We start from the raw sequence: 22,184 nt of genomic DNA on the forward strand, positions 1-22,184 counted from the left end.
TAAAACCAACAGATATTATTATGTACATGAGGGGAGTTGCCTCCTTTTTAATACCTCACTCTTTACGCTAAAATTCAACTTAATATGCCAATTTCTGAAGAGCGACAACTGAAACACAAGGGCTATTTAATTGGAGCAATAAGAAGCTTTTTTTTTTTAAAATACTAAGAAATTGAACGTGAAAAGCGAGGTATTGAGGGCGGCAACCTCCCGTTGCTCCATACTTTGCTTAACGTTGCTCCAATACTTTTATTCTCAAGTTTTAACGTTGCTCCATACTTTCAATTAAAAAAAAACTTGTTTTCTTCTTTATTTAACAAGAAAAAACCCACGACAAGTTTCGTTTTTTGAGATTTCTTCCATCGTTCAATTCCTCGCTTGTGGAACTTTGACATAATCCCGCTTAAAGGTAATAAACCAATCTCTCATTTTACAATTTTTACTAATGAATTTATCTGGAACAATCAAATCTGTAAGCAACATTGGAGTTCCAGTCATCGGTGGACTTGTTCCAACTATTGTTTAATAAATCAGAATAAATTTAATATACCAAAAAAAATATGTTGCATAAGCAGCAATGTATATTAAAAATTTTATTTAGCATGGGATTCATACTTTATTGGCTGCTAACATATTTTTTTCTTTCGCTTTTGTCCCATTGCTTTATAGCAAATATCAAACGTTTATAATCTTCCAGAAATTTTGAAAATAGAAGATTCGAAAATAGAAATACAACATCTAATACCTTTTTCATTGGATATGCAAAGACGTTATTGTACAAATGTACTCCATTGAAGTAACATTCCTTTTGCAGAATTTTTGGTAGTTATTTATTTTCTTTGTTGCTGAAACGAAACGACAGGAAAATGCTGCCATGATTTGGCAGAAAACAAAATTGGCAAGAAAATAGCCCTTAACCCTATTGATAGAAACAAGAGCATCCTTCGAAGCAATTACGAGTGAATGCTGGGATATACCAAAGAAAAACACGTCCTCTTATATATCTCCAGGAAATATTGGCTAGATGTCGAATGTGAAAGCCAGCAAGTGGAACTCCCCTGAATAGTTTTCTTTTGTCATAAATTTTGGAAATTGTGCTGGAACATTCGGGCAAATGTTGAAGTTTTTATTTCAATGAATAGTAGCAGGAAAAGATGAAACCAAGCCTTTATTGATTGATTTTTTTTTTCATTTACGCTAATTTGGTTTTTCACAAGATTGATGATTCTACAACAGTTAAAGTAATTCGGGCATTGAAAATTTGCACTTAATTTCAAATGCTAAATTTATTTCAAAAAATTTGATTATTTAATATTACTTACTTTTAGATTAAACTTTTTATCTTGCATGCTTAGATCCAGACATTTTGTGTTGTAAAGGATGGGGAATATATATAAAAGATATTGTCTGATTCAATATAGAATTCAACAGTTAGACACAGAAAAAGACGAATAGACGCTCAGACAAATAAGCCCAGAGAGAAATAGAGAGAGAAAGTGATAGAGAGAGAAAAATAAAAGTTAAAAATCATAGATTCGTATGTACAATAAAAAGTCTTTATCTTTTAGATTTCTTGTTCAAGAATGAATCCTAAAGATGCGATTCTATTGGAGGTTTTTTTTTATCTCTCGTTCTTGCATTTTTCCTTGTTCCTTCAAGCTTTTATATTTTGTTTTCCTATGCTTATTTCTTCAATTCCTTATTTTTGTTATTAGAACTAGAACTCGCTGTTTCAAGCCGGAGCCCCCCCCCCCCCTCAAAAAATGCTAGGATCACATCACTAAAAAATATAAAATTGCCTTGTTCGGGTTTGTTCGGAATTCATTGATCCTCAGCTATGTCTTCTTTAAAACTCTTTTCGCTATTATGTTTACGTATTAATTCAATTGTGTTGTTTGTATACCCCTGGTAAAAAGAAAAAGCAAAAGTGAATTTATCAAACTGAGCATTTACATAACTATGTTGCAACATATATGTGTCTGTGTCAAATGTATAGCAATAATATCCTCTCTATTTCCACCAATCGATTTTCTTCCTTTCATGGGAAATGATTCAGAGACATGAAACACGCGATTATATATATATATATATATATATATATATATATATATATATATATATATATATATATATATATATATATACATATATATATATATATATATATATATATATATATATATATATATATATATATATATATATATATATATATATATATATACTCAAAGCTAAATTTTACAGTATCTCTCTGTAGTATTTAACAAATAGCTATCATTTGTGCCTTTGTAGTTATGTTGCAATAAGTTGATAAAATGAATGAATTTGAGCGATTGCGTATATTATGGAAAATGATGGGACACCTACCTGTGTCTATCGATATTACATTGGGGTCGCTTCATATTCAAAAGTCGAGGTAGTATATGAATAAACACTCGGCGTACCCATGGTGCCATCTTGTGAGTTTGAGGTGAGCGAAAATGTACATTCAACACCACAACGGTTACACATATACTAAAAAAATAATTACATATGTCAAGATTTATATGTAACAGTTTTAGTCTTCGCAAGAAAAAGAACTATGAATGCTAGGGTCTTCGAACCACGACTTCCTTCCATTGTATGCATATTATATCTTCTCGGATATGACCAAAAACAAAAAATGCTGGGTCTTAGGAACATTCCCCCTCCCATTGTTTGTAGATTACTTCTTCTCTTTTTGGTATGGATCTCTTATTTTTTTTGTGTTATTTCTTTGTTTGTTGCGGTTGCTGTTTTTTTTTTTTTTTTGCCTTGATCATACTCGTTTCCCTTTTTTTATTTTGCACGTGGCTTGAGTGAAATATTTTCTTTCTTCTTCTTAAGGAAGAAAATCAATAAGTATGAAATCAATTATTTAAAGTTAAGTACCTCAGTTTATTTTATTTCTATTTCATGTATAACAATCTATTGAAAAGGGATGCTCAGATGGGAGCCCCCTTATTTTGCTACGGTCTTTTGTCACCCAGATAACTTAATTGATCTTAGTCCGCAATATTGTTACACATCCAAAAACTAAGAACTGTTTTTATTTTATCCGTTTCCAATCAAAAAATGAATCATTATTTTTTGGTTCACTCTGAGGGTATTTATTATTCTTTTTTTTATCTTTCCTTTTACACCGACCAGTCACACTTGCCTTATCTCAAATGGTCGTTTATTGCCTGAATTTTGTCACGACACAATCCCTCTTTGAAGCGCTATTGGAGAATGGAGGTCGTCTACAAAACATCGACTAACCTGATCAAACACTTCTTCGTAACAAACTTTAAGTAAGAAGCAAGGCAGCTCAAGAGTAACAGAAACTCTAAGAAAAAGAGTCTTTATAATAGTAGTATAGCAAAAGAATCAAATTGTGATGATTATTCAAAATCCTTAAAATTCATCAAATTTATTGGTACCCATCAAAAGTTACGAGCCTGAAAAAAAAACTACTCAATTCTGAAAAAGGGGGAGAAACCCACAAAACATCAAGTTACATTAACGAAAATCACTTGCTTAGATTCAGCGTACCAGAGAACCTCCTTGAAGAGGTTTCTATATCAACCTCTACCATCAAGAACAAGAAAGCAAGATAAGTTAGTTCCCGTTAAAGCAAGAACAAACCGATATGGTAATTCTTTTGTCCCGGTTTTCGTCAAAATTTATAATAAGAGTTAATATTTATAGTTTGATTTATATTTACAAGTGTAGTTTGATTTTGTATATGTTGTAAAGAAACACAAATCAGCGATAGCTGTCAAGCTTTTGCTATTAAACCTGTCTACTACTACTACTACATGTGAGAGAATGTGGAATTTTGTAAGTTTTGCCAGAATGAAGATCACGGATGCATGTTTATTTGTTGTTTTTTTTTTGTTCAGGGTTATCATGTCTAATCAGTAACCGTGGAAGATCGGGAGAGGGCTCATTTTATCGGAAATCAAAAGTTCTAGTGCCCTTTTGAAGTGATCAAAATTATTAGAGGGCTGCTAGACCCCATCCCCCACTCATTTTTTCCCATAGACACCCGATCAAACCTTTGAGATAGCCATTTTGCTCAGCATAGTGGAAAAATCAAATAACTATGTCTTTGAGGATGACATAACCCCCCACAGTCCCCGGGGGAAGGGCTACAAGCTATGAGCTTTTCGCATTGTCTACATTTGGTTTTAGTTACTGGAAAGTATACTCAGGGGTATTTTTGTGGTCGGGGTGAGTTATGTTGGAAGATCTTTCCGTGGAGGGACTTTTCATTGGAGAACTTTAATTTAGGAAGAGCTGGTTATCCCAGCATTGTCATAGGCAGCGCAATAGCGCTGCCTAAGCAAAGAACGGTGTTAGCACAATGTATTATTATTTTTTTGGCTTTAAACAAGGACATTTCGTTTAAAGGAGTAGAAACTTTCAAAAGTGCTGGTTCAAATGGAAATTGAAAGGGCTAGCGTCCTTTTTAAAAATCGAAAATAATTGGAGAGCAAATAACTCCTTCCCACGCCCACCATTTCCTGTCTGACAGATATTATGTCTTTGAGGATGACAACTCCCCCAAAACCCTCAGTGCAAGAGTTGTAAGTTATGCCCTGGAGGCATATAAGGTTTAGGAAAGGCTGATGGTATAAACTTTGGAGGGGAATCATTGGATTGGTAATCAGAATTTGTAGTACCATTTTAAGATTCAGAGTGATTAGAGGGCAACTAACCCCCCTCTCCCCTGAAGGGCACACGTTGTAATGTCCTGAAATGCATCTGATTGATATTTTAAGGTAATAATTTCATTCAATCAGGTCCAATCATCTTATAACAAAGGTTTTTGGCTTGAAACAAACCCCAAAGCATGGGGGCAAGGTTTGTAAGTAATACTCGGAGGGAATTTAAGGTTTTTATGAATGGGATTGTTGTATATACTTTAGGGGAGTCTCATTTGGATGAAAATGAGTTCCATTCTGAGAGTCAAAAGTGATTAAGGCAACTAGCATGGCCAGTTACTAGATGGCCCTTTGTTCAAAATAGTGTGCGAGATGTCCCTTTATTCATAATAGTGCCAAGAGAAAATAGCAGTAACTGTAGGACTGAAAAAGCCCCCCAGAGCCCAAGGACAAGGGTTGTAAGTTATACCCTGGGAGTATAAGGTTTTTATGAAATACCTGTTTCTATAAACTTCAGCTGGGGCTTATTTGATTTGAAATCGGAACTTATAGTGAGCTTTTAAAGATTCAAAAGGGATTTGAGAGTAACAAGTCCCCTCCCTCTAAGTCCAATATTTCCTCAAACACATCCAACCAAAATTTTGAGATTGGAATCCTGTTCAGTGTAGTTGATGGGTCTGAATATTATGTCTTTAGGGATGCCATTCACCCCAATGCCCTCAGGGCAAGGGTTGTAAGCGATGCATGAGGGGCATATAAGGTTTTTATAGAAAAGGTGGTCGTATATAATTCAGAGGGGTCTCATTGGAAAGATAATCAGAGTTTTTACCGCCCTTTTTAAGTGTCAAAGTGATCAGAAGGCAGCTACCTCCCCTCTATGCGTATTTTCCAGAAATTCAGACAACTGAAATTTTGAGATAGCCATTTTATTCAAAATAGACCAAAGATAGTATAACAAGGCTTTTTGGGTTGTTACAAACCACCAGAGCGTGTGGTCAAGGGTTGTACGTTATTCCCTAGGGACATTTCAGATTTTTATGGCAGGGATAGTTGTATAAACTTTAGAGACGGCTCATTTGTTTGAAAATTGAAATTCCTAGACCCCCTTTAAGAGTAAAAAGTGATGGAGGTCATCTAGACCCCCTAACAACCCCTATTTCATGAAATGTATCTGACTGGAATAGTAAGATATCCATTTTAAATCAAGATAGTCCAAGAGACGTATAACAATGCCTCCAGAATTTTCACAATCCCCTGAGCCCTAGGGCAAGGACTGTATGTTATGCCCTAGGGGCATATAAGGTTAATATGGAATAGGTTGTAGTATAAACTTCATGGGGCTAATTTGACCTAAAATTGGAAGTTATAGTGCCTTTTTAAAAGTCCAAAGTTAATTGCGAGCTTGCAGCCCCACCCCCCATGCCCATCATTTCCCAAAAAGAAACATCCAAACAAAGTTTCGAGACATATTTTTTAAGCATTACTGAAAGGTTTAGTAATTGTGCGTTTGGAGATGTCAACCCCTCCTTTCTGAGGCGTCAGGGCGAGGGCTGTAAGTTAGGTAATGTGTTCATTGTTTACATATAGTATTACATATTACACATAATATGTGTAGTCAATGAGTATATATAGTATATAGTATATATATCATTGATATTGAGGAATGGGTATAGTAAATATAGTATACGATACTGAGAAAAGATATGCATGTTTGACCGCCACTTTTCAAAAATACGAAGGGTATTAAGGTGAGTTTTTGAAGGAATGTAGAATTAATCAAAAATGTTATGTGGATATGGGTTGTCAAAAGAGCTTAAATCAGAAATTACTGAGTATATTAATTTTGAACTTTTGGGATATTTAAATGGTTTTCACTTTTACAACATTAGTAAATCAAAAATTATTTAGGTTTTAAAGAATAAATATGAGCACATATATATACATTAAACTGACAATGCACATTCATTTTTTTTTCAGTTTAGTGTAAATTATGTTCTGGCCTTGACAAGACACAGGGTTTGTAAGCCCTATTCATGTTAATTTCTGGGTTAAATTATATTGAAATTAGGTCAAATTATAGGGTTTACGTAGATGCAGTAAAATATTTTTCAAAGCAATTTTGAAAATTTACAATTCGAATAAATTTCCTCTTTGGCCAAAATAAAATCTTAGACCAAATTGTTTTTCAATTGATAAATAAAATGTAAATTAAATAAGTAAACTTTTCAAACCTTGAATCAAGACGACAAAAAACAGAATTAAATAGGCTCTATTATATTGGCATAAAGCCAAAAAATGCTTATCGACTGAAAACTGCCTTGACTATAATATTTTCTACTGCTGATATATTCGTATATTTAAATTTCATATATTTCAAGATGGAATATGTCTTGTTACAAAGTATGGTTCAGAAGTATGTGTACTTGTTTAGTCTTTAATCAAGGACTCTGATCCGACAGCCTTTAAACAGAACAAGCCGTCTAACAACTATGAACACGGAACTACAAGGGAGAGATAACGCCACCGTCAATATTTTGAACAGAACGTTTGCAATTGAATTGCAGCTATTAATTGATCAGGTTCATGAAAGTACTTCAACAGTTTAGGCAGAAAAACGAGTCCTTTCATAAAGGACTCTAATCTGACAGCCTTTAAATACTACAATTCGTCTAACAAGTATAAACACGGAACTGAAAGGGAGAGATAAGGCCACCGTCAATATTTTTGACAGATTGTTTACAATTCAATTGCAGCTTTTAGCTGCTCAGGTTCATGAAAGTACTTCAACAGTTTAGGCTGAAAAACGAGTCCTTTCATCAAGGATTCTAATCTGACAGCCTTTAATCAGTCAAGCCGTCTAACAACTATGAACGCGGAACTATAAGGGAGAGATAATGCCACCGTCAACATTTTGAACAGAACTTTCAAAATCGAACTGCAGCTGTTAGCTGTTCAGGCTTATGAAAGTACTTCAATAGTTTTCCTTTTTAATAGTGACTATTGACTCGAGAGAGCAATAAAAATGATCTATATGAGACTGAAAAATGTTTCTCCTGCTTGAACGACTTTGACGGATATTACAGCTTTTATGCGTTATTAACTTAAAAAAAAGTTTTCCGAGGGAAGTAAAGAGTGAAATTGAAACTTAAAACGAACAAAACTTATTACTTCCCTGCCTATCTAACATATATCAATCAATCAATCATTTTATTAATACTGAAACACTATTACAAACGTAAAAAAATGATTCGGCCCAAGAAGCTTTGCTTGTTACACAAAAGACAAAAGTTGACATTAGAACATCCAAAAAAAAAACGTATCAACCAAACTAGTACAAATAAATCAATCGGTGATATTTCCTATGTTTTTTGGTTTACAGAAAACTAGCGCTTCTCTGCAAACACAAAACAATTTAGGCGTTTTTGTATGGTCAATGTAAAACATTTAAGTAGACTTTTGACAATGTAAAAGCAAGGAATTTTTAGACTGTTGTTTTTTTTTCGTTTAATTTGGCATCACTTCGACACAATGAGTGTCGTCCAAGGATTGACTGTCGTTTTGAATCTGAAAAGAAAATTTCATGATTTCTTTGTAGACAAGTTCGAAGTAAATAAATCTTATTAGTATTACGACTACAAGCTCGCTTAAGAATTCGTATCACAGCTTGAAATTCTCCATTTTGTAGAGAGAAATAACTGGACTTCCGAAGTTAATATTACGGTTGATATGTTCTTTATTTCAAGTAACGTTGGGTGAAACCAAGATGTTACCTGATAATTCAATCCATTATGTTGTATGCTGTTTAATGAATTTAAAAATATTATTTTCAAGCTTAAGCTTTTCAAGATAATTTTAACCGTATAATGGAAGTTACTGATATTACAGATCCTGTAAGACTACGAAAAGTATTATAGATTAGTTTGTTGTTACGAGGCTAAGAATTTACTTTTGACTCCGAAATCAATATTCTTGTTTTTATACTTGAGATGCAGGTAGTCCTACAAAAATAACGGTTAACATAGACATTTATTTTAGCCAAAAAGGTGGTCCCATAGCAAAACGGAGTTTGAGCCATTATGTGATGCAAAACAGCAATTCTAGCCAAAAAAATAAAAACTATTGTGTGAAACTTCTGATATAGTTAATTGATCTAGAAATATCTATAAACTATGCGCATGTTGAGCCTAAGGTTTCAGAGGCAGTAATACCGTACGGTGGCCTATTCATTTTTAAAGGTGCAGGAAGTCCTGAAAAATGAAGAGGTAACATAGACATTTATTTTAGCCGAAAAGACGGTCCCATAGCAAAGCGGAGTTCGAGGCATTATGCCATGCGAGACAGCTATTCAAGCCAAAAAGTAAAAAAAAACTATTGAGCTGAAATTCTGATATAGTTAATTGATCTAGAGCTATTGAAAAACTATACGCATATTGAACCTAAAGTTTCAGAGGCAGCAATATCCAAAAGGTATTGTGTGAAAATTTTGTTCGGGTTTCAGAGGCAGTAATGCCCTATGGGGGCGCATTTGCTTTTAAGGGAGCAGGTAGTCTTAAAAAGTTAATGGTTAATATAGATATTTATTTTTTTGCTAAAAAGACTGTCCAAGAGCACAAACGCATTTGTGATATTTATTCTAGCCAAAAATTTAAACTTCTTTATTTTGCTTGTAGGAGCTTTGTAAAGCGTGAACTAAAGCGTAAACAAAACACTACCTTTAATAAAATCCTTCTCCCCCTGGAACTTCTTCCTAAGGTGGGCCAGCCACATATTGTCACATTGGCGAGAATATGCATAGAATTGGCTCAAAGGAACGCGATATTTTGATTAAAACATTACTGATATAACCGAATGCAAAAATCTATCTCTTTTTCTTGAAGGTGCGCCTAATAGAGCAATAGAAACGAGAAGTTTTCATTTTAAACTCTCAGAAATAAAAAAATGCAGAAAATGTGTCATGTTTTCTTCCAGGTTTGTCTAAAAAAGCAACAGAAACGATGCATTTTCATTAGGAACTCTCAGAAATACCTCTTAATATGGCTTAAATTGATCTCTAGTATCAAATCCTCCACCACTCCCCCTGGAATTAGTTATTAGAGTTCTATCTTTCTTTATTTCATGGTTCTTTTTGCTTATATTTTATCCTTTATAAGTTTTTTCTACATTTTGCTTTTCGTTTGTTGTGTTTTACCAGCTCTTTGTGTGTTTAATATTGCTTGTGAATATATTTTATTAATAAAATTTTTATGTGCTAAGGCCATCATTCTCTACATTTCTTATTACAGGATAAACTTCAATACATAATCATTTACGCAATGGAATATATAAATCCAATGCTATATAACATCTCTCAGATTCAGTCTCGAATTTAACCTATCTAGGCCAGATTTGAAAATTAACAACACCTTAACAGCCAGGTGTACCTAATAGAACACAAATCAATAGCACTGAGATGCTTGAGGGCTCTCACTTGGAAAGGGTTGGAAATATGTGAACAATTTAATCGTTCTAGTAAGCGCGACAGGGGATTCTCCTTGGGTGCAATAGTTTTTCATGTAGAATGTATCACCCAAATCATAATGTTAGAAAGGCTTTCATAGTCCCTCTGCCTAGTGCTCCATTCCATGGCAACCTTATCCCTTTTGAATCCTAATGCGAACAAAAAACCTTTGGAATATAAAGATCCTTTAAAAAAAGAAAAGAAAAGGCCTTGAAAGAAAATGAAATATCTTAAAATATTAAATAACAACCCTCTTATTCATTGTCATTAACGTAAAACTTCACGTTTGTGTCCTCCAAAGTTACGAGCGGGAGTCTGCCATGGACCCTGATGAGACAAGTCACGCTAGATCACGTCACTGTTCACGTGTGAACCGTCATTCAAGTATCACCCACGTGTGTCTCCCCTTCAGTTACAACCGGGGATTCCCAGCTTGACTAACGCACTCTAACCAACCGAATTAGGTAACAAACAAGGTAGACTAACCCTATTAGGTAAGAGACCCCTCATCTTTTAGAAAGCATTCCCTGTTACACAGAGGTACTATACCGTTACAAAGCTCAATTTGCGTATGGTATTTAAATAATTCTGAATCAATTGACTATCTTGGTCCATTGATTTAGAATTATTGAAAAACCATAGGCATATTGAGCGTCGAGTTTCAGAAGCAGTAATGCCGTAGAGTAGCGCATTCGTTTCTAAAGATGTAGATAGTCCTTCAAAATAACGGTTAATATACATAATTATTTTAGAAAAAAGACTGCCCCACAGCAATTTCATGTTTTCAGCCATTTTGGGACGCAAAACACAAATTCTAGCATAAAAAAGTAAAATAAACTATTTTGTGAAAATTCAGAGATATTTAATTGATTTATAATTATCGAGAAACTATTCACATAATGAGCCTCAATTTTCAGAGGCTGTAATGCCGTACGATATCGCATTCGTTTTTAAAAGGGCAGGTAGTCCTACAAAACATACGGCTGATTTAGACATTATTTTTGACCAAAAACACTGTCCCACAGCAATGTGGTGTTTTCAGCCATTTTGTGATGCCAAACAACAATTTTAGCCAAAAGAAGGCAAAAAAGCTATTGTTTGAAAGTTCTGAGATATTCAATTTATTTAGAATTATCGAAAAACTGTACGCACATTGAGCCCTGGGTTTTAGGGTCGGTACTGTCGTACGGTGGTGTATTCGCTATCAGGGGTGTTGGTAGTCCTATAAAATAAACGGCTAACATGGACATTTCTTGCGGCCAAAAAGACTGTCCCACTGAAAGCATGTTTTCGGCCATTTTTTGATGTAAAATAACAATTCTACCAAAAGAAGACCAAAAAAGCTGTTGCGTGAAAATTCTGAGATAGTTAATTCATTCAGAATTATCGAAAATCCATACGCATATTGAGACTCGAGCTTCAGTAGCGGTACTGCTGTACGTTGGCGCATTCGTTTTTAAAGGTGCAGGTAGTCCTACAAAATAAACAGTTAACAAACCCCTTTATGCTTCTGATTTCTTATTCCAGGATAAAGCTTCAATACGTAATCATTTACGCAAGGAAATATCTAAAGCCAATGCCATGTGACATCTCGCAAATTCAGTTATTAATTTAACCTGTCTAGGTCACATTAGAAAATTAATAGCACAGGAACAGCCAGGTGCATTTAATAGAACCAAAATCAGTAGCATTGGGATATCTTGTGTGCTCTCATTTGGAAAGGGCTGGAGAAATGTGAACAATTTAATCGTTCTAGTAAGCAGGACATGGGATTTTCCTTGTGTACAATATGTTGTCATGTAGAATATATCCGTCAAATCATAATTTTAGAAAGGTTTTCATATTTCATCCGTATAGCGGTGTCTATGGCAGCCCTATCCCTTTCGAATCATAATGCGGACAAAAATCTTTGGAATATGAAGATCTTCTGAGAAAAAAAGAAAAACACCCTGAAAGTAAAATTCAAATCTTTTAAAGTATTATATAATAGCCGACGTGTTTATTGTCATTACGTAACATCCTACATGTGTGTCCGCCGGAGTTACAAGTGGTGGCTAACCATGGGCTCTGAAGGAACAAGTCATGTTAGATTGCGTCATATCCCATATATGCATCATCATTACATAACACCCACGTGTGAACTGTCATTACGTAACACCCACGGGAGTGTCCACCCCAGTTACAACCAGGGATTTTCCGCTTGACTAAAGAACACTAAGAAACCTTATTAAGTAACAACCAAGGAAAAAAAAACCTATTACGTAAGAAACACTTGCATCTTTTAAAAACGCTCCCTAGGAAGTAAGTATACTATACCGTTACAGGTGTGCTCTAGTATTGCACAAGATCCAGGTCCTTGTAATAATGTCTTGAGGGAATGGTAGCCCCCTTTTTACAACACCTATGACTCGGTTTAAATAGATTGACCTGTCACTACTGTATTGAATTAAAAAACAAGCTTAGGAGTTTTTGAAAAAGATGGAATAGATCTTCTATTTTTCATTGAAAAAAATGTAATTTAGTAGCACTTAAGAAAGTAGCTCTAGGCGAGAAGCTTCGACAAAAAAGGGTAACTAAGCGGACAAGTATGCATATACACATGCTTGTGGCATCTTTCTAGCGACATGTGACATCTTTCTAGCTCAACAGAAATGTGCCTTTATGCTTAGGGAGGTATTTGACCAGTCTTTGAATAGAAAAGCAACTCATTACTTAGAAATGATTTGAAATTTCCATAAAAGATCACTTCTTGTGTAGGTCGATAAATGGTGTTATAAACTAAGTTTTATTTTCATTCCAAAAATTTTGAGAAGAATTACCTGAATTCTCTTACAGAACTGTTTTAATTTGTCTTTCTCCCTTTCTGGATAAACAATCTTACGTTTTTAGAAAATACTAGCTGTTGGGGTGATGCTTCGCGCCACCCTAACACCTAGTTGGTGGGGCACTTCGCGCCCCCCAAGCCCTCCCGAGCGCGTAAGTCGTTACGCGCCATATTAGTTACGCGCCATTGTAGTTGTGTCCCTGTGTCCCACCTGTGAATATATATATATATATATATATATATATATATATATATATATATATATATATATATATATATATATATATATATATATATATATATATATATATATATATATATATATATATATATATATATATATATATATATATATATATATACATATATATATATATATATATATATATATATATATATATATATATATATATATATATATATATATATATATATATATATATATATATATATGTTTTTAACTACGTAAAACATGCGAATATACAACATTCTTCGCTGTCCCATTGTCTGTGCATATGAATAGATTGTCAGGTTTACTGACTCTTGAACATGCAACATATAATTGTCCATGAGAAAAACAATCCGTATTCAGATCTAGCCTCATTATTCTAATGATGTGTCCCTGTGTCCCGGTCATCATTTATATTCCCTGTGTCCCGGTCGTCATTTGTGTCCCGGTGTCCCAGTTTGTAATTTCTCTTTGAGTGTCCCGGTCGTCATTTATATTCCCTGTGTCCCGGTGTCCCGGTCGTCATTTGTGTCCCGGTGTCCCGGTCTGTAATTTCTATTCGAACAATCCCTGTGTCCCGGTCGTCATTTATATATCCCGCCTGTGCCCCCGGCGTCCCCGTTGTAGTTGTGTCCCTGTGTCCCGGTCGTCATTTATATCCCCTGTGTCCTGGTTGTGATTTGTGTCCGGATGTCCCAGTCTGTAATTACTCTTTGAGGTTCCCGGTCATCATTTACATTCCCTGTGTCCCGGTCGTCATTTATGTCCCGGTATGTAATTTCATCAGTTGACAAACATGACGTCAGTCGACAAACAACTTCATGACGCATACAGCTCAATCCTTATAATGACGTCAGTCGACAAATATGACGTCATTCGACACACAAACATGACGTCACTCGACACACACACACAGACAACTTATTTTTGTATATATAGATATATATAAATTATGGTGGAATGGTCAAGTAATAATTTTAACAAGTAAGTATCATAATAAGTAGTCCTTCTTTTAATATACAACTTTGAGTAGTTCCAGAACCGCATGCCTGCACTTCTCCAACCACTAAGTGGCTAGGGGTTGGGGTCAGGAGTGTAATTTGCTATACTGCAGAGGTTGCATAATAAAACCCAATCTCATTGGCTTATGTTGAAAAATTTTCTCAACGAAAATCCGCCAGAAAATTAGCTGACAAACTTACGGCTTTAGGTTTGGGCAAACGTGCTTTCAAGATCAGATAAAAAAAAATTTCCAACTTGAATATTGAACCCTCGATACTGTGGATTAACACCAAACTCAGTTGAAAATTACACAGAATGCATGCAGTTTAGAATTAAAAAAGATAAAAAAATCAATTTGTAGAATATATACCTCTTTCATTTGAGCCTTTGTGCAAGGAACTCTAGTCTTGTCCTATTATGATTGAGTTTGATGAAAACTTTTTTATTTTTTTCATTAGTATTCTTTTCAAATAGGAGCACCAACTGGTATTTGGGGCACCGGGAAACAATTGCCCCTCTATATTTTGAAACTACCTATTTTCTATTTTCTTTAGGAAACAAAAAAAAGCTAGTTTTTTGAAAAGTGCCTGACTTCATTTTCATTAAAATAAAAAACATCTTCTCCTCATATTTCTAAAAATCGGTGCTCAGTTTTTTTTTGATAAGGTTGTTCCCCGTCCTGGTCGATCACTTATGCAATTTAACGACCATGTGTAGCGAATCTCCTAGAAGTGTCGACTTTATTACAGGTGTAACAAATGAAATTTATTTTTTAGGCCATTTCAAAATGTTATTTTTGTAAAAACAAATTCGAAACAGTAAAATGAAAATTATAGTTATAGCAGCTAGGTTAAATGCTATGATGGTTTACTGCTTCAATAAATTTAGGTTCACTACTAAGCATTACATTACTCATCTTATTATACATCTATTATTTATACGAACTTTTAAATTTCATGATCAATTACTTTTGCGCTACTAGTCAGTGAGTAATTCATCACTAAGAAAGATTTGTCTCTCTCTTTTTTTCTATCTTTCTCTCTCTCTCTCTTACTCTCTCTCACTCTTTCTTCTCTCTCTCTCTCTCTCTGTCTCTCTCTCTCTCTCTCTCTCTCTCTCTCTCTCTTTACGGTTTCCATTTTCCGAAATTCTTTGACTATTATAACCTTTTTGTTCTTGCTACCGAACACAACGTGGTGGATTCACACCAGTGAACCTGCATCTTGCATGCATGGAACACCTTAGGTATTTGTGTGCTTTATTGCTATGCAAAACTGCTTCCAAATATTGAAAAATTCTATTTTTTCTTAGTAAAACTACTACATAGTAGTGAGGATATATATAATAGTTTAAGGAATATTATTATGTAGTGGATATAGTAAAATGATTGGCAAATTGGCACATTTGGAGAGGCTTTGGTGCCCTACTTACATATTTTTACAATATCGCATAGTTTTCTATGGTTTGCACATAAAGCGTCCACATTTGTAGGAATTTTTTAAAGTTCATCACCCCCTCCCTGAAATAAATTCGAATGAAAGTGTATCTGCATCATTGTCTGTATATATTACTGCATGGAAGTTGAAACGTTATTGTATATAACTTCGCGTATGAAAAATAGATGGATTCCCCAATACTTTGTATATCCACAAAAATACACAATGTGCTACTTGGATTCAAAGACAGAACTCTCACAAAAAAATAAATGGTAGCAAATAGAAAATATTACTATAAACCCTCTGCATAATCTATTTCTTGGCTACCCATTTGCTATTTATTAGTCATTTATAAGGAAACCAAAGTTACTTCTGTTAAATAAACAAAAACAATTACTATTAGCACGTTAAGTTGTAGCAAGAAGCTTGAAATAAATTCATTCAAAATTGACATCTTGACTATTTATAATCTCACCTTTCCGATAGCAAATAAAAATTAACCGAAGAGCCGAAAGAATTTTTACGATTTTTAAAGAATATAGTGAACCTCAAAATTAAGTTAAAATCGTTTTTCCTACATTACGAAAATAGTACCAAATGAAGTGAAAAACTACAGTAAAGGAATGACGGGTCTTGGCTGAACCTTCATGAGGTATTGAAGCTAAAAGTCTATCAAGTTTGCAGGTTGTGTAATTACACATATTTACAAACTTGCATTTTTTTTTGCGGTTTTTCATGCGTCATTTTTCCACGGAGTTTTGACAGAGCTAAATTTTTATCGGTTGTTTTGTTTTGGTGTTTGCTTTATATTTTACTAAAGACGGCTATTAGTCATATTGCTAAAATATTCACTTACGTCTTAACAAAATTTTCCGTTAACATCTTGCACAAAAAAACTTTACTATTTGATAAAATAAAATCCATGTCATACAAAAGAAGACTTCTCAAGGCTTCTTGGTTTAAATTAACTATTTAAAGAATAACAAGGAAAAAGGAATTGGCTCCTCCAGAGCCAAGAGCTGGCGCAGAGGGTATTGAAGCGATGTTTAGTTGCTGGGTCATTTGTAAAGGTAAAAGTAGCAAAGCCAGTCACCAAACCTTTATGTGGCGGGAATCGACCCTTGACCACTGTGCAACCACAGGGTCATCTATTTAGAGAAATATTGACAAATAATTTGCTAGATCGATTCAGTCTAATATTTTGAATAAGAAAATGTGAGCGACCCAATTTTAATTTGGCTATTCATTCCACTTCGCACGGACGGAAAGATATACAAATGCTGTTGAACTAAATTTTCTTAAGACTAGCAGGTGGTAGGGATGGTTTGCTAAAATCGTGAAAATATGGAAACCTTATAATATATTAATCTATCATAATTACTAAGCATAATTTTTAATTTTCTTTTATTTGCTTTTCAACTCTTGCCTCTTCAAATAAACCTTCAATAGCCAAAAAAAAGTTGGAAAAATAAAATATTTGAAGAGAATTAGCGGATCAAATAAAATGTGATAGAAATAATAGGACCTTGTATTTGATTTAGAAAACCATTTGCAAACAATCGAAAGATCTCTTAATTACTTTTGTTTGTTCTTCTGAGACAATCTTGTCGTTTGTTTAGGTTCTGGACAATTTTCTCGTCTCCTTTGGTCAATTAATTTAATTAAACGATTATCCCTTTGGCGGAGCAATGATACTCGTCACGAAAGCTAAAAGTTGAAAAAAACTGACAAATGAAAAAAATTGAGCAAAACTGACAAACATATACAATGTCTTCGAGAAAAAAAAGATTTTCTTCTTTCCACAAATAAAAGTTTCTGTTTCATGTCCGTTAGACCCGGTCTTTACCCTGTTTATTTTAGAAATGAAGGGTGTTTTACAAAAATAAAGCTAATGTTCCATCCTTAAAAATTATATAAGTTGATAATTCTTCTGTGCAACAGCACTACAGCTTTTGCATTTGTTTTTCCGGTATCAAAGTTCTGTAGCTCAAAATTAATAAGAAAATCCAAATTTTTTGTTTCTGACACGTGCATCTTGAAATACGAAGATAAGTTTGAAGTTTGTTATACCTCTTAGAAAAAAAACTGTTTCTACGATTGGATGCCACAAAAGAAAAACGAAACGAAAGTGGATCATTTTAGCGGCCATCTAATGCCGAATTTATGCGGAGGATCGAATTTTCACTTCAAGTTCCTGAGTTCACATGCTGCATGTTTCTTCCACAAACCCGGCATATCTTTTAGTTTTTTAGGATATGTTTTTCTCAAAAGAAACTTCTTGATTCTTTTAAGAATCAAGATTCTTAAGAAGATTCTTAAAAGAATCTTCTTTTAAAAGAATTGTTTGGTTTGGTTTAAGTTTCTTTATTTTTTTTTTCTGTATACACGAAGCGTTGTGCCATAACAAGAAGATGAAACTCCTCCTGTGTTGCAACTTTGACCTCGGATGAAGGATGAGAGACTTCACAATTTTGTCATCGGTAAATACGTAAAAATGGCCTGCTTCATTATTTATTTCATGAGTCTTCACCAAGTTCTTTGGATATAGGAACTGAGTCATTAGGGTTCTACTTATACCTTCTCTGCATCAAGACAAAATACAACCTCTGCGGGGGAGAAAAAAGAAGACACTAATTTCTTGTCATAAGAGCAACTTCAAGAATACTAGTTCCAAAAAAACTGACCACTTTGAGGGAAGGGGGATGGGTTCTATTATAATCTGGAAACTGTTTCGGGAAAATGCCTTGAACCGTCCTAGGTACGTAAACTTTGGCCCCCATGCCAAAAAAAAATCGTAGTGGTCGTACACGATGAAAATGATAACTAAGACAGCAACTCCACCTTACAGCTGCTGCGAGGACGGTCTAATAACCCTTTCTGTTTGATAACACCATGACAAGAATTGATAAACCTCTGGTAAAACAGAGGCTTTTGGGTGTGAACCAACAGTACGATGTTTTTCTTATTTTCCATTCAGTTTCCTTGAGGTAAAATGATTCTTTCTGGTATATTTAATGATGAAAAGAATGGACATACCTTTTCCATCAAAATGATTGGATCTGGTAAGGACAACCCTCCCTACGGACCAAACAATGACTATTACTTTTTCTTTCAGCTGTGTTTAACCCAGGATCCATCAATGAATTTTAGTAAATATCCTGACGGCCAGAATTGAGTTGCCTTCCTTCACCCCCATCGAAGAGATTGAATTCCATATGAACGAAAATTTTACAGATACATTACCTCTAATTTTCCATCTATTATGGCTCATATTTTGAACCCCATTTGTCAGATGTCCTGATAACAACAATTTAGATACCCAACCATACTCATGCCTCTTTTAAGGAGATAGGATTGGCTCCTTTTCCCCAAAGGATATTGTTAGGACATTTTCTCTTAATATTCTCCTGGATTAGGGCGGAGGAAGGAGTGAAGATTACGATATTTGAACCATTATCAAAACAGCATGCCCCGAAAAGAGTGCTCAGACAGCAAAAATAATTAAAATCAAGAGCAAGTCTTGTGGCTATACCTTCTCAGAGTAAAGACCCAATACAAAATCTTTGCATTTGGAGAGGGGAAAAATCTGAGACCCAATATTAATTTTATAATGAACTTTTTCAAAGTTTCTCAGGGATACTCAAGGAGAAGCTCTCAGGGATTGAAATGTAAGTATCAGAGTTTTTTCTTTGGGGGTTCAGGTGGGACCTCATCCGTGTTAGAAAGGAACAGTAGATAGAGGTTTATAAATTATTGTTATCAGCAGATAAATAAAATTGAAGAGGTAGATCCTAGCCATACATTTTTGGGAAGTTTGACAATGTGTATTTTAAGTGTCTGATTTAGGGGAAGAGGTTGAAATCCTGGACATACCTTTGGTTGAGGATTATGAAAATAGAATTCTGTCGTGAAAAAATCTATAATATAGAGACGGTGAATCCCAGTTCATAGTTCTGGCTCCTTAGCATCTGCACCATATCAGATTTTCTTAAGGTGCCAGGAAGGGGGCTTGCAGCCCCTCATCAATGAGTTAATAGCTAGGAAAGACCGGTATAATTACAGATACAAAACTTGCTCAACTGCTAATGATATAATTTCAGATAACCTCTCTCGATTCAGACAATAGGAGGAGAGGGTTAAGGTTATTCAGATGTATTGGAAGTGCTTATCGGATGCTGTATCATGAGTAGGATGCGCCTCTACACCTTTCAAACAGAGCTGTCTCAAAAGATAAGTATTGAGAGCTGTCACAAGATGTTGGCAGCCCTTTTGTTTTACTGAAAACATGAATAATTACTTAATATTAGATTTTATGTCTCCAAACGTTTTAAGCCCCCTAAAAAATTAAGTTAGAAAAACAATAAGTTTCGTAAAATCAATGGAAAATCGCTTAGAAGCTAAAAAATGTTATTGACTCAGTTTTTATCTCAAAAGAACAGATGTGAGAGTCCCGTTACAGCTCAGAGTCAAAGATAATCCATTGGCTGAATTAAAAAGTTTGAGAATAGCTAGTAGGGAGGGACGTTTTTGTAGAAAAAAAACTGATGATTATATATAATGTGCAAACACAAAAAATTCAGTAAACGCTCTTTTTATAGATTTGATATTGCTCTTTAAAGGTTCAAAAAATTACACGCAATGAATTCTATAGCTCAAAAATGGCAAGGAGTGATTTTAAAATATAAGAGATATACATACAATTCAGTAACTAAAAGGGACTGTAAATGTTATAGGACTGTAAACTGTATGAGAAATAGTCCCCATTCGCTAAGCATACTCTAAAAATATATAGATCACAAGCTTGTATAATAGTGTCCTCATTATGATTATGTTAAAAAATCCTACTTGTTCAAGTTCGGCTTATCAATTGATAATAACTAAGCTCAAATCCAAATTCTTACATATCAACTAATTTGACATTAAATGGAATACATCAAGGGGTTTCATTATCAATCAAAAATTGTGATAAAACCATATGTGCTGTCATGTCACAGGGTTGTGATAACGCCATATGTGCATGTCATATGGGCTGTCAAAAGTCATTGAAGGGTTTAATCGAAAGAATAGGCATATAATGTTTCCAGAAAATTTTATGGCTGCAGACGGAGTATAGCTGGATACAAGGCGCTTGCACCTTCAAAAGCGCATTGGGATATGGAGTAACGGGATAGGGCTGCGCTTAAAATAATGGAATAGGGCTGCCGTTTAAGTCACAGACTCCAAACTACTGCTTATTGAAAATAAGTGCAGCTAAATAAACAGATCACTTTAAAAGATACTTATAGGCAGGTTCATATTTAGGCAGCCCCCCTCTAAAAAAACGATTTTACTTTATTTTAAGATAACGATGATCAGCTCCCCTGGTTTTTGCTATAATATTTTACAGGTAATTATTTGGTATAAAAAAAAGAAATGTTTCCCTAATTTAGTAATGAAAAAAAATGAGTACTCTAACACGGTCTTGACCTTAATCATCCATCCAATCACCTAGGATAAAACAGTATAACCAATCCATTAGCCAAATAATCATGTCCAAAATCGAGAAAAGTTAACACTAATAAGAGTACGTCGTTGTACCACTACAAGCAAAAGCAACTTCAATCTAATTAAATATTGCCTAAGTTGTCACCTCACATCGGGGCGCCTCAGATGAATACTCACTTGCCAATAAAGGTTTCGAGGCTTTAAATTCCTGACCCTAGCAAGTGAGCGCGCCTCCAATAAAACTTATGACATCCCCTTGTGTAGTGTCATCCGAGAAATATACACGAAAAATAAAAATAACCCAAATCAAACAGTTCGTAGTAATGAACTGTAGTAAGGAGCGACCCGGCTCAATAGTAAACGAACCTCTACTAAACGGAATTTTGATGCTAAAATATACATCAAAAGAATCGGATTTTCATGCTGATTTTAAATATATAAGTTTCATCAGCTTTAGTCTTTGTCATCAAAAGTTACGAGCCTGAGAAAATTTGCTTTATTTTGGAAAATAGGGGGAAACGCCCCGTAAAAGTTATAGAATCTTAACGAAAATCACACCACCGCATTCGGCGCATCAGAGAATCCTGTAGCAGAAATTTCAAGCTCGTATCTACAAAAATATGGAGTTTCGTATTTTTTGCCAGAAGACAAATCACGGGTGCATGTTTATTTGCTTTTTTTCTTTTCTTTTCCACAGGGGTAATCGTATCGACCAAGTGGTCCTAGAATGTCGCAAGAGGGCTCATTCTAACGGAAATGAAAAGTTATAGTGCCCTTTTTAAGTGACCAAAAAAATTGGAGGGCACCTAGGCCCCCTCCTACGCTCATTTTTCTCCGAAGTCAACGGATCAAAATTTCGAGATTGCCATTTTGTTCTGCATAGTCAAAAACCATAATAACTATGTCTTTGGGAATGCCTTACTCCCCCACAGTCCCTGGGGGATGGGCTGCAAGTTACAAACTTTGACCAGTGTTTACATATAATAATCGTTATTAGGAAGTGTAGAGACGTTTTCAGGGGGAATTTTTTGTGGTTTTGGGGGTG

At 34.6% G+C, this 22,184-nt stretch overlaps 1 protein-coding gene across 3 annotated transcripts in view; it reads right to left on the reverse strand.

Annotated features, from left to right (window-relative positions):
* Window positions 1–22,184, reverse strand: part of LOC136031504 (acetylcholine receptor subunit alpha-like) — a 201,737-nt gene that overhangs the window by 47,419 nt on the left and 132,134 nt on the right. For all 3 annotated transcript variants that reach the window (XM_065711166.1, XM_065711167.1, XM_065711165.1), the window contains exon 9: window positions 2,368–2,514. In XM_065711166.1, coding sequence (XP_065567238.1) covers window positions 2,368–2,514 — 147 coding nt within the window. The remainder of the gene's footprint in view (window positions 1–2,367; window positions 2,515–22,184) is intronic.

This window comes from Artemia franciscana, chromosome 9 (assembly GCF_032884065.1).
Source record: "Artemia franciscana chromosome 9, ASM3288406v1, whole genome shotgun sequence".
Taxonomy (NCBI): domain Eukaryota; kingdom Metazoa; phylum Arthropoda; class Branchiopoda; order Anostraca; family Artemiidae; genus Artemia; species Artemia franciscana.